Source organism: Sebastes umbrosus, chromosome 7 (genome assembly GCF_015220745.1).
Source record: "Sebastes umbrosus isolate fSebUmb1 chromosome 7, fSebUmb1.pri, whole genome shotgun sequence".
Lineage (NCBI taxonomy): Eukaryota > Metazoa > Chordata > Actinopteri > Perciformes > Sebastidae > Sebastes > Sebastes umbrosus.
Window position 1 is genome coordinate 25,590,711 of NC_051275.1, and position 12,080 is coordinate 25,602,790.

The 12,080-nt window shown below is 40.9% G+C and overlaps 1 protein-coding gene across 3 annotated transcripts in view; it reads right to left on the reverse strand.

The window, feature by feature from the left end:
- Nucleotides 1-955: 955 nt before the first annotated feature.
- The window catches only part of vaspb (vasodilator stimulated phosphoprotein b), a 31,602-nt gene continuing 20,477 nt past the window's right edge, over nucleotides 956-12,080 (reverse strand). The window contains exons 3-14 of one of the 3 annotated variants that reach the window (XM_037775528.1): nucleotides 11,695-11,875; nucleotides 10,590-10,656; nucleotides 9,043-9,155; nucleotides 7,403-7,686; nucleotides 7,026-7,153; nucleotides 6,511-6,562; nucleotides 6,369-6,396; nucleotides 6,220-6,259; nucleotides 5,963-6,019; nucleotides 4,836-4,908; nucleotides 3,991-4,048; nucleotides 956-2,574 (exon numbers count right to left, since the gene is read on the reverse strand). In XM_037775528.1, the coding sequence (XP_037631456.1) occupies nucleotides 2,540-2,574; nucleotides 3,991-4,048; nucleotides 4,836-4,908; nucleotides 5,963-6,019; nucleotides 6,220-6,259; nucleotides 6,369-6,396; nucleotides 6,511-6,562; nucleotides 7,026-7,153; nucleotides 7,403-7,686; nucleotides 9,043-9,155; nucleotides 10,590-10,656; nucleotides 11,695-11,875 (1,116 nt within the window). In that variant the 3' untranslated portion in view covers nucleotides 956-2,539. The remainder of the gene's footprint in view (nucleotides 2,575-3,990; nucleotides 4,049-4,835; nucleotides 4,909-5,962; nucleotides 6,020-6,219; nucleotides 6,260-6,368; nucleotides 6,397-6,510; nucleotides 6,563-7,025; nucleotides 7,154-7,402; nucleotides 7,687-9,042; nucleotides 9,156-10,589; nucleotides 10,657-11,694; nucleotides 11,876-12,080) is intronic. The other 2 variants (XM_037775529.1, XM_037775530.1) reach the window with 2 other exon arrangements.

Here is a 12,080-nt window from a genome sequence, read left to right on the forward strand (position 1 = left end):
ATATATATATATACATATATATGATATAGATATATATACACATATATATGTGTATATATATGTATATATATACATATGTATATAAATAACTCATTTTAATCCATGGCAGCAATATTGTTAAAACTTTAGTCCAGCTATTAACACTTAAAGAGAAAATATTAGATTGGAAAATACATACAAGCGGGGAATGAAATTAGCACCTGCCAAATAACAGGGTAAATGTTGGTTGTGGCAGGTGAAAGTTCCAGGTCACCTGCCACCATGGCCGACAGGTTTTCCTTATATTAAGAAATATTATTTTTACAAAGCAATTCTAAAGCCTAAATTAAATATATGGAATCACTTCATCTTACAGGTCCACAAATTTCATGGTAATTAGGTGATAATTAGCAAATAACTTCTTTGAAATTTCTTTAAAAAAACTCCCTGAATCATGACATCAGCTACCAGGTTACATTTCTGTAGACAATAAGTCACATAAATGGTGAGATTTGTGCTGATCAGAAGTGTCTTCTAATATTTGGTAAATATTGGGGTAATTTGGCAGTAATTCCAAAGAAATTTCAAATAGGTAACTTGCTTATTATCACATAATTACCATGAAATTTGCGTACCTGTAAAATGAAGTGTTACCAAATATAGTCATGCATTAAAGTTACATGATATATTCCATAATTCTACCGTCTGGTACCACTGACTCAGTGTTTACAATTTTAAAGCGTTCTACCCAGATTTCAGAAGTGTCAGAACAAAAAAATTAGTGGCTGGTAGAAATGTTCAGTGACCTGCCACAGTGGCAGGTGAGGAAAAAGGTTAATTTCAGACCCTGCATACAAGTAAACGGTCATTAAAATGTCCAACTGGTGAAGATATAACATTAGCACATATGTTGAAGCTAGATTTCAGTCATGAACCTCATAGCTGAAATTGATCATCTAATATGGAAAAGATCTCCAAAGTTAAATATTTTTTTAATTTAAAAAAATTGCATTTTTATTTTTCTATTCCATAACATTTCTAAGCTTGTGCAATACAGTTCATAAAATTTCATTAGTCTGAATTCAAAGAAATCTTTACAACAGGATGCAAAAGATGACTCAAGACAAAGTAATGCATTTTCAAGAAGCAGCTGTATTCGACTATAAAGGCATTTCTAATCCAGTGTCTCTAAGCTGTTTTCTTAATATTTCAGTGTAAAAAGCCTAGACTCTATTAGAAAAAAGAAACCCAAAATAACATTTCATAAGAAAAACAATCATTGAAAAAAAAAAAAAAGGAAAACAAAAACCCCATTCACCAGTCATTTCAATTAAAATAGAAACACCATTTCATTTTTGCTAACATTTTCCCTCAAAACAAATATATATTTTTCCTTATATATATATATTTATATATTTATTCTCAAGGCAGTTGGTCATGGCCAAATTAATTGACCTCATCATGGCCATTTTTCTTGTTTCAAAGTTAGAAAACATAGCTAGAATGGAAGAAAAAAAAACTAGCGGAAGCACAGTGTAGGACCACTGCACTGGCCAACAAATATCTCATTTTGAGTGAAAGGGAATAGTCTGTCAAGGCAGTGTGGCACACAGACACACTTCCTCTGGAACAAGTGCAATGCAAAGAGAATAAATTTCTCACACATCATAAAACTACAACACACTCCTCTTTCACAGCACTCATGTTGTCCATCAGATTCCCTTTGCTTGTCTCCTCTTCCTCTATCTTGCAGCAGTGAAGGCTTGTGTTGTGCTGTTTTAGTTCTTAGCCATTGCTAGGAGCTGAAAGTCCACTTGATGGAGCGACACTGCAGTAGTCAGGGAGTTGGGTGTCTCTGATCCATCCTTGATTATTGTTGTTTTTCCTCCAACTACCATTAGAGACAATAACCTACTAGCAGATGTCTGAACTGAACTATCTGTAGCAGTGTTTGAGGTTGAACAATTGTTTTTTCCAACTGAGAGAGAAAAAGGATCCCAGCATGCCAGCATCTTGCTATTACAGTAAAAATGTGACTAATACATTGTCCCTGAATACTGAAGACTGCTCTATCAGTAAATGGTGCTTCTGATAGCAGAAGGGAGAAGACACAAGTAGCAGGATTTCTGCAGAAAAGAGGGTTATGATGTACATGATGACGAATTGGAAGAGCAACTGTGGCTGTAGCTATGCGCTCTGATTTGGTTAGGATGAACAGAACACATAGAGGACACAAGGGGACGGGATGAATGATCAGGGGAGAGATGGGATAGATGGGATCATCGCCGCATTATTAGTGAGTGATCATCAAAAGTGCCGGATGGCGACGTGAGGAAGTTCCCTGGGTTACCATTTTACATGAAGTGAATATGCATGATGTACACATAAGCAAGTATGCTCACATGTGTTTGTATAAGAGAGAGCGAGAGAAGAGAAAATGTGTAGGAGAAGAAGAGAAATCCCTGGGCTACATGGGAGGGCGCAGTGGAGGAGAGGTCCCGACGGTCCTCAACCACCTCCATCTATCACATCCCTCCGTTACACCTGACACTCAGCAGAACTATGTGCTTCTCTTTTGCAGCTCCTGAACAAAGGCTGTGAAAGGGGAGAGGAGAAACAAGCATTACACACCCGAAATACTGCATATTGAAGCAAAATTCAAATGTTTTTTAAGGCACTGATCAGACAGAGAACGTTTCGCAGTTTGCTGCGTCTTTTTAAAAAAAATATTGTTGCTAGGCAACCACCGAATGAGTGTTAACGTAACCCAAACAAAAACAATGGTACTGTACGCCACATTAAAGTTAATAGTACAGTTTACATTAGGGCTGTCAAAGTTAACGCGATAACCCGTTAACGCAAATTCATTTTAATGCCACGCATCTTGCAATTTTTAGGTTGTAGCGGTCTCCGTTTTAAAGCTAGAAGTGAAGATAATGGCATCATATGAAACTAGAAAACCTATGGAATTGGTACCAACCATGTCATACTAGCTTGTCGTGAAGGAGGTTAAATAACGCTCAAAAGTCCAAATCACAAGGGCTGACAGTTGAAACTGACAGCTGTTGTTGCCTGTTGGGCTTGAGTTTGCCATGTTATGATTTGAGCATGTTTTTTTATGCTAACTGCAGTACCTGTGAGGGTTTCTGGACAATATTTGCCATTGTTTTGTGTTGTTAATTGACTACAATAATGAACATATACATACATTTGCATAAAGATGAAGAAGGCACTTTATTGATCCCCCAAGGGGAAATTCAATTTTTTCAAACTGTTATTTTTACACACAGGCCCAAAATACACACATGCACAAACATACAGTGCATGCATTAATGGAGAGATGTCAGAGCGAGGGGGCTGCCCCTGACAGGTGCCCCGAGCAATTGGGGGTTTGGTCAAGGGCACCCCGGCACTGCCCAAGAGGCAAACTGGCATCTCTCCAGCTACAAGCTCACACTCAGTACTTTGTTCATGTGGGAACTTGAACCGGTTCCCAAGCCAAGTCCCTACGGACTGAGCTACTGCTGCCCCTAAATCTCCCTGTAAGGTACATTTTACACAGATAAAAATGTGTGATTAAGATCACGATTAACTATGGACAATCATGTGATTAATCACGATTAAATATTTGAATCGATTGACAGCCCTAGTTTACATCATTGAAAACAACTTACCCGAAATCTAAAGTAACACACTAATTTGCCTCCTGCTGTTCTCATTCAGATCAACGTAACTACGGTTGATAAAGTCATAAAGCTCCAGGTATCCAGCAAAAGTGACCACAATGAGTAAAATCGTTAATGACGCTGGGTGTTTTTACACTCCGAGGTGAATTTTTTTTTGCAAATCGAGGCGTTCAGGGCGCTCCTGTAAAAACGCGATGTGTTCAGCACTGCAAAAGCAGCACGAAAAACACTTCACTCTCATTGAAAAAAATGACAAAAAGCCGCCCTAGGCTGCTAAAATGCACTCTGTTTGATCGGGGCCTAAGAGAGAACAAAGGAATCTCACCTCCAATAATTTCCTCCTTGACTTTTTGTAGTTCTTTCCGCACCTCCTCCAGGATCTCCTGCAGAATATTCATTGAAAAACAGACATGTCAGTTATGATCCAGTAGTTAAACGCTCGTAATATTAGTAGCCAGGTTACTCAGTGAAACCATGTAAATCCATGTATACATACATGAAATAGGTCTGCGGCCAAAATCATATACTATGCACTACATACCCATTATGTATACTATCGTTCAACGGACTTTTGTGTGAATTAACAGTAGTATGTATCTTTTTGGACACACTGAGCAGTAATTTATTTTGTCACTTCCAGAGAGCCTCCTTGCCGGGTGGAGACGTAAATCTTATACTTACACTTAAATTGAAGCATTATTGCTGTTACAGAGTTGTCCGTCAACATCTGTTATGAATGCTGTAGTCATAGTGCCGTAGTGTCCAGCGTTGTATACTGAAATATTTCACCGGAAATAGTATGCAATTCACATACTATTGGTTTCATACATACTAAAAACATCTCACATACTGTTTTAGCGTACTAAATAGCACCTTAGTATATAATTTTTGACGCAATCTAGGTCTGTAATCTGATTTCTCCCCTACCCCCGAACTTATTTTGGAAGCATGGCGTTCTTATTTGAACTGTATTGTGATAGAAGACACTGCGTCGGCCCGGACTCTTTTTTGTTGTTGTGTGTCTGTGTTGGGAGCAGAGTGACTGCACAGTGAGAGGTTTACGAAATCAGCTTACTGGAGAGAGCAGACTGTAAGTGCATGTAATCTCACTCATTCAGGTTCAGCTCTTTTGGTTAAGAATTGATGTTGCTGGGCTGATGAGAAATTCACCTGTTTCATTTTCTCTAAATCTGAGTCGTCCATTCCACCTGCATCATTAGTGTTATTGCCTGCGGGCTTCGGCCTGTAAGAAGACAAGAAACAGACAAATACAAATATTTATGTTTCAGGAAAAAAAGCCAAGATGGTCCATGGCACTGCATTGACAGGCCAACTGTCAATCGAGCACATCACCAGTAGCAGTACCAGAGGGATGAAGGAATAGTGAGCAGAAAGATGCAGAAATGTCCACACACCCAAAGATGCAATGAGACCTATCTAAGGCCCTGTTCAGACCTGGTATTAACATGCGTCCTGGGTGAAGTGGACAGCTCTAAGTACAGGTGTGAACGCACTCAACGTGCATTGAGGACGCATTGAGATCCGATTGCTCAGACCACATTCAGAGGTAATAATAATAATAATAATAATAACTGCATATTATTAAAATATATCTTATCTATAGACTACATATCTACAGACGAGGCACGGGACGTGTATTATTTTCATACTGTCAGTGATGTGTCGGTGTTGTAGGATATTACTACGGACATTCATGTAATGTAACATCACAACGTCTGCTGTATTGGCCATGTGTTTACTATGTGTTTACTTGCATATAGAGTGGGGAAGTGAGATCCGATCAGAAGTAGTTAGACGCATGTGGAGACGCATTCTTAGCCAGGTGTGGACAGACGTACTTATAACTGTCTACTTGTGATCGGATCATCCAAGACACATGTCAATGCCAGGTCTGAACAGGGTCTAAGATCATTACCTTTCAGAACTGATGTCAACCTTGAGGATGCAAGTAATACAGAAATTAATGCCACCGATATAAAGCAGATGTAAAGTTTATCACAGGAGGACGGCATCGACCCCAGTGCTCAGAAGTGACATGTAAAAATAAGCATTGATCACACTGTCTTCTATCTTATTATTCAGTTTTCAGAGGTAACACTCGGCTGGTACACCTACAAGTCCCTTGGGTGCATGCCATTCTCTGATCCATTAGATGGTGCTATCAACTGTAAAATATGCCACCCCAGTACGTAGGCTGCAGTGGTGCTGCGCTAACCTGAAGAGAAAAGAAAAGCAAGGGGCACTAAGGTCATGAGTGAACGGGGCAGCACGTATACCTGGAACCTTGGGACAATGAGGGGGTGGAGTCCATGCTCTTGTGGACGGAGTTATTCCTGTTAGTGAGACACACACACACCCTCCTCTTAGAATGGAAATGGAAGACAAACAAAGACGCACACATGTTCACACAACCACACTCACACTGATGGAGAGCTACACTTAGAGTGAGTTTAAACACGAGGCACCAAACACCTGGGGGAGGTAACAGATTTACTGACGGTGGCAGCATGGAAATAACTGAATCCTGGGTTACCTGGGCAAAGTCGATTTCTCCCAAGGTCTTCTCAGGGTGTCTGAGAAGGAAAATGTATGAAAACATGAGTTGTTGGCATTCACTTACATAAATTTAACATCAGAATGAATATAGTTGGCATGCAACACATAAAAGTGTTCAGTTCTCACCGCTTTGACCTTGAGGCTCTGAATCATCCTGTATAGAAAAGACAGAAACTTGGTGTTAAGAATGAGTCATCATAAACCTGCTTCTGTTTTATAACTATCCATGACCTACAGTGTCAGACTGCATATAAAAGCAGACTCTTACATTATCTTGTGTCTTGGCAGCGGGCTTCTCTCCAGTGTCTGTAGCTTTTCTCCTGATGTGAAGAGGAATCACTTTAAGTTATAACATGTACACTCCAACAGACTAGGAATTTCGAAGAGTACACAATATATGCTGCACTTTAAATATGGTTATTCGTCAAAGGAGAATGGGCATGAAAAAAGATAAAAACTACTCCATATAAAACCTGAAGTAAGTAAGTAAGTAAGACTAATTGTTTAATTGAGTGTGGGCATTGTATTAGGGCTGTGCAATTAATCAAATGTCAATTACAATTATGATTTTGGCTTCCAAATATTACAAAAACAAGAGAATAGACATAAAATGATTATTGTGCGGCATTCTAAATGTTCTTTCTAAATGCATGATGTTTCCAAAGGTCAATGAGTAATCATGTTAAGTAATCGTGATCTCAGTATTGACCAAAATAACCGTGATTATGATTTTTGCCTTACACTGTGTATTTTATCTGGCTTCAAACTTGTGATGTCACCCACCTTCGTGCCAAGATGGCACTCATTTCACCCATCAAACCACCTCCTCCTCCTCCTCCTCCAATAGAGGAGTTGCTGCCGCGGCTGGAGTCAGCCCTGCCTAGTGGAGCTGCAGAGCCTCCGTCCTCCTGCTGAGGGCAGCAAATAGCAAAAAGATACAGACATTGTGTGGGCATGATGACTCAATAAACACTGATGGATGTAGGTATCATAGCTATGCAGGCAGAAACAACTCTAAAATTGGATCAATACAGCAGCAAGATGACATTTGCATTATTAGAGAAGCACATAATGGATTCGATTATAGTCCAGTTTACCTTGCAAAGTAACAGGACTGTCAAAATCCACTAGTCTATAAAACTGTTTTGTTATGTACTCACCTTGGATACTTTACGGAGTTTAGCTCCTGCTAAGGCAGCCGCCAAGTCTCCTCCAAGTCCCCCAACACCACCACCGCCTCCTCCTCCACCACCACCACCGCCACCTCCTCCACCACTACCACCTCCTCCACCAACGCCTCCCATGGGGGGCGGGGGCGGGGCCGGTGGAGGTGGTCCAGGCGGGGGAGGGACGCCAGCAGCTGGAAGAGGAGGGCAAGGGGGAGGAGGAGGGGCAGGAGGAATGTTGCCTCCAGAGGGCAACGGTGGAGGTGGAGGAATGTTGACTAAAAAAAACAGAAAGGCACCGTCAGTAACCATTCCCAAACTATTTCTCAATAACAATGTGCCAATGACATGGTGATGCAGGAGCACTGTCATGTAAGTAAAGGTCCCAGACAGTTGAAAGAAAGGTAGTGAAATCGTCTAAAATGGTCTACTCTACAATCCATAACAGTGATCCTATATCATAATGTCAAGGCCCTGACACACCAAGCCGACGGTCGGCCGTTGGCCAATTTCGGTGAGCGTCTGTTGCCCTAATGTTTGTGGTGTGTCCCGCAACGTTGGCTCTAGTCTGCATGTGTCGGAGGCTTTTTGGCCGATTCAGCATGTCGAAATCAACGGTGGAGACCGTCGTGAGAGAAATCACTCTGATTGTCTGTTCAGCGTAAATGAATCAGTGCATGAAAAGAGAATCAGAAGTGAGGAAAGCAAGTCAATGAGTAAAGTCAAGAGGGCTTCTCATTTTTCATCTTCATCTCATCTGATCATTCCAATACATAGATATTTTCACAGCAACATGGCCATCTGAAATGAAGCTACGTAGTGAGAGAATGGTGTGAAAATGGTCGGCAAACACTGTTTTGTTTCATCTATGTATCGTAACAACGGCTTGTACATCCGCCGTCCTCAGTCTTCTGGTTTCCCTTTTTGAATGACGAATACAGACTACCGCCTCCTACTGGTGTCGAGAGTTATTTCATCTCACACAGGTGCAGAGCCTACGTGGTATTCGGCCGTTGGCTGTTTTCTTTGCAGTGTGAGACACAGGCAATATGAGGCGACGCAACGGTCGGCCAGCGTCGCCGCTAGTTCTCTGATGTCGGTTTGGTGTGTCTGGGCCTTAAGATGGCTGATTTAGAGCTTTAACGCACAAAGAGGGCCTGTGCCAAAATTGTGATAGTGTCAAAAATTGCAACTGCTGCTATGACCCATGTCTACACACCTATTTCAGGAACCGATACAGAATACACTGGCTAAAACAACCTGTTTAGATAAAGTTACAACCTATCAAAGCTTGTTTGTTGTTGTTGTTGTTTTTGTTGTTGATAATGTGTCTCTGCTTGCATATACAGTATTTGTTTTATTTACTTTGCAGCACTATGCATCTCTTCCATCGCATCTGACATGTTTCAAAATTGGTATCATACAGTCTGACAAACATTTATGAACACGATTTGATCAGAACTGTCTCACACAGTATGGCGTGTTCACTGATATCGCAGTGTGTGTGTGTGGGGCCTTAAGAAATGGTGATCACTGTGTTCGCTTTTGAAAAACACTCCTCAATGAAATATGAGGAGACTGATCTTTATTGTACTCAAGTGCAGTCATGTTGACCAGCCCAGGTGTTTCCTGACCTGCAGGAGCTTGTCTTTCTCTGTCCAGTCTCTCTCTTTCCTGCTGCTCCCGCTCCTGTCTTTCTCTCTCCTGTCGCTCCCGTTCCTGCTGCTCCAGCCTCTGCTGCTCCATCCTACGTACAAACAAACACATCTGTCAGCGACAAATATATGTAAACATGCTCAAAATAAATCAGTGGATGAGCAGGACAGATAAATGAAGCAGAAAGCGTTTAATTTGGGTGTTGTGATTAAACAGGCTAACCATGAGATAGAGTAGAGAGTGAGAGAGCGAAGGGGCAGCTTTCAGCCATTCCCAATTAATGTGTAAATGTCTTGAGGATTATTTATGCAACATCCATTGTTTTCGAACAACTCTGTCTAATTATAGTATTTGGCACCGGTGTGGAGAGCTATAATCAGGATTAGTATTCAATACATCGGCTTCGGTAAAAGAATGAGAGGTGGATTTCATAGCTTCTGATTAGCCTACCACTGAAAAGTTCACAGCTGGACACGGTGGCCTAATTCCAGCTGCCTCAGTTCACCCCCCTCTCCCTCATCACATCTGCCACTCACAACAGCTGTATAACAGCACACATACAATGTACAACAACTAAAAAATGCCAGGTCCACACACAAGCAGACACACAAAGTGAGAGTCGCTGTGATTTAAAGCACAGCTGATCCACTTAGGCAGAGTGCCTAGGAAAGGGGGAGGGGAGATGACATTTTTTACAACCATTTGATACTGGTGAATATTGTGACTTTATGTTCATCAGACCTAGAAGCATTAATGCAAATTATATCCACCAACACCTGCATCCATGCTGGATTTCAAAGGGTTTAAATGCTCCCGAAGCTACAGTAATTCATCAGACACTGGGACAGCAGCTGATAACTTGACAAACAGTCCCTCTAGCCAATCACAAAGCCTCCCCTACTGTGCAACATATTACCTTTTAGTCTAAATGAGATTAAAAGGTTAATGCCCATGGTTCTCGCTGGAGAAACAGATAGATGGATGGAAAGAAGGTGGGGTTGATGCAAGAGGTGTCCGCCGTGCTGTCTTTTTAACCTTTGACCTCCAGGGGCTGACGGAGGGTTTAGCACTGTCAGGCTAATGCCATCAAATCCTCTATATATGCGTGTGTGCACAACCGTGCCAAGAGGACTACTGCAAAGCCAAGACAGCTTGACTGGCTATTGATTGTTATGCAACTAAACCCAGAGGATAGTTTGCTTCTGATAGAAACATAAAGATCCCATGGCCTCACAGAAAAGCTTATCCACAGGGGTAAAAAACACTTCCTTCCAAGGAAAATCTACTTTTTAAACAAAAAGTTACATTGCTGAGCTCTTGTGCTGAATCTAACCTGCAGACCCAGAAGAAACGTGGCAATGTTTCCAGAGTTAACAGCTGGATACATTACATCTTGTTTGCTGAAACAGGCCCAGAGGACATCCGAGAAGATATATAATGTGACAATAAAGTGTGGCCTTCAGTTTATTAAAATGAGCACAGTAAAATAAAGGCGGGTTCCATTTAGAGGAAGCCCTGAAGGTACCTTCGCTGTTGTTCAAGCTCTTCTGGAGTCGGTCCATTTGACACTGGGCGGGGGAGGGTCGCATAGCCTGCCAAAATACAACACAGAAAACATTCTTAATATAAATGAAAAAAGATTATGGAACATGGGAGAAGACTGTTTGCTGTGAATGGTTTTAAACTCTTTTGAACAATTTATGATTTGTATTTTATGACACTCTTTGACTTGTATCCAACTGTCTATGTGCTTTTATTGGTTCACACACCTTTCTACCCATGCAGTTGAGTCTGCAAAGTCTGAGGACGGTGTAGACGGCCATGATGTGACAGAGGGATCGAAAAGGGTGGTGTACCTTTAAGGCATTTTATGGTCTTTAATTGCACTAGGTTTGCCAAACTGTACCAGAGTCCTTACAGTGCAGCTTTTTTTTAAATTTTGTTCATGGTTCAACAGCACAAGATAGGCAAAGGATCAGATTTTATCTCAATAGCCAGCTGGTGTAAACAAACAGAAACAAAGACTCAGACTAAAACAGATAAACTATGGAAAAAAACATACAAGTTATAATCACATTTTAGCACAGAAAGAGTGTAAATTCTGCAGAAAACACTGGAATAAGTTTCCAATAGCTGAGACATGGATTATGGCAGAATATCAACAGGTCTTATGGACCAGAATTAGGCCTGGAACCTTATTTTAAGTCTTATTTTAATGCAAAGATTTGTACATTAGCAGGAATGTAGCACAACATCGAAGTGAAAGCAGGGCTCTGTTTATTTAAATGTGAAAGTGCAATAAAAAATTATTTGTCCTTAAAAATCAATGAATAACCGTGATAAATAATTGTGATCTTAATAATGATAAAAAATAATTGTGATTATAATTTTGGCCATAAACTTGCAGCCCTAACCATAATTAGTCGTTATTAGTATCTAGACCAAACAGTTTTGACAACATAACTAAAAATATTATACTTTTCCAATCCTGGTAGTGTTTTATTTTCCATTTCATGGACTTGAAGTTGCCGTAAAATACAAGAATTTGTTCACTGATCCCAACACATGAATATAATTGAATATCAAGTAGCTTCGGATGCTGATGGATGGATGCTGGGAATCTCATTTACCTGCGTCTGACATGGAGGTGAGCACGTCCAGAGCGTGAGCCATGCCGTTGGCGAATAGAGTAGCATCCTCTTTGCTGCCAAAGTTGAGCCCCCACACCTGCCGGGCGTCCCGCCACTGGTGGAAGTTGGGTGTGGCCTGGTTATACTTGAGACCTTTCACGATTGGACAGTTTATAACCACCTGGGGAGGGAAGAGGACAGATGATCAATACAAGGATCTTTCTGGTGGCTTTTTGTCCATTTTCAAACAAATGGTGTCAATGAATAAAGAGGTAGTTTCTGGGAGTTATATCCCTCACTTGAAAACTGGAAAAACTATTAAAAAACCAACAAACCCACATCCCTTCTTGTGCTTAAAATTATAGTGCCCAGTTTATTTTTGTTGG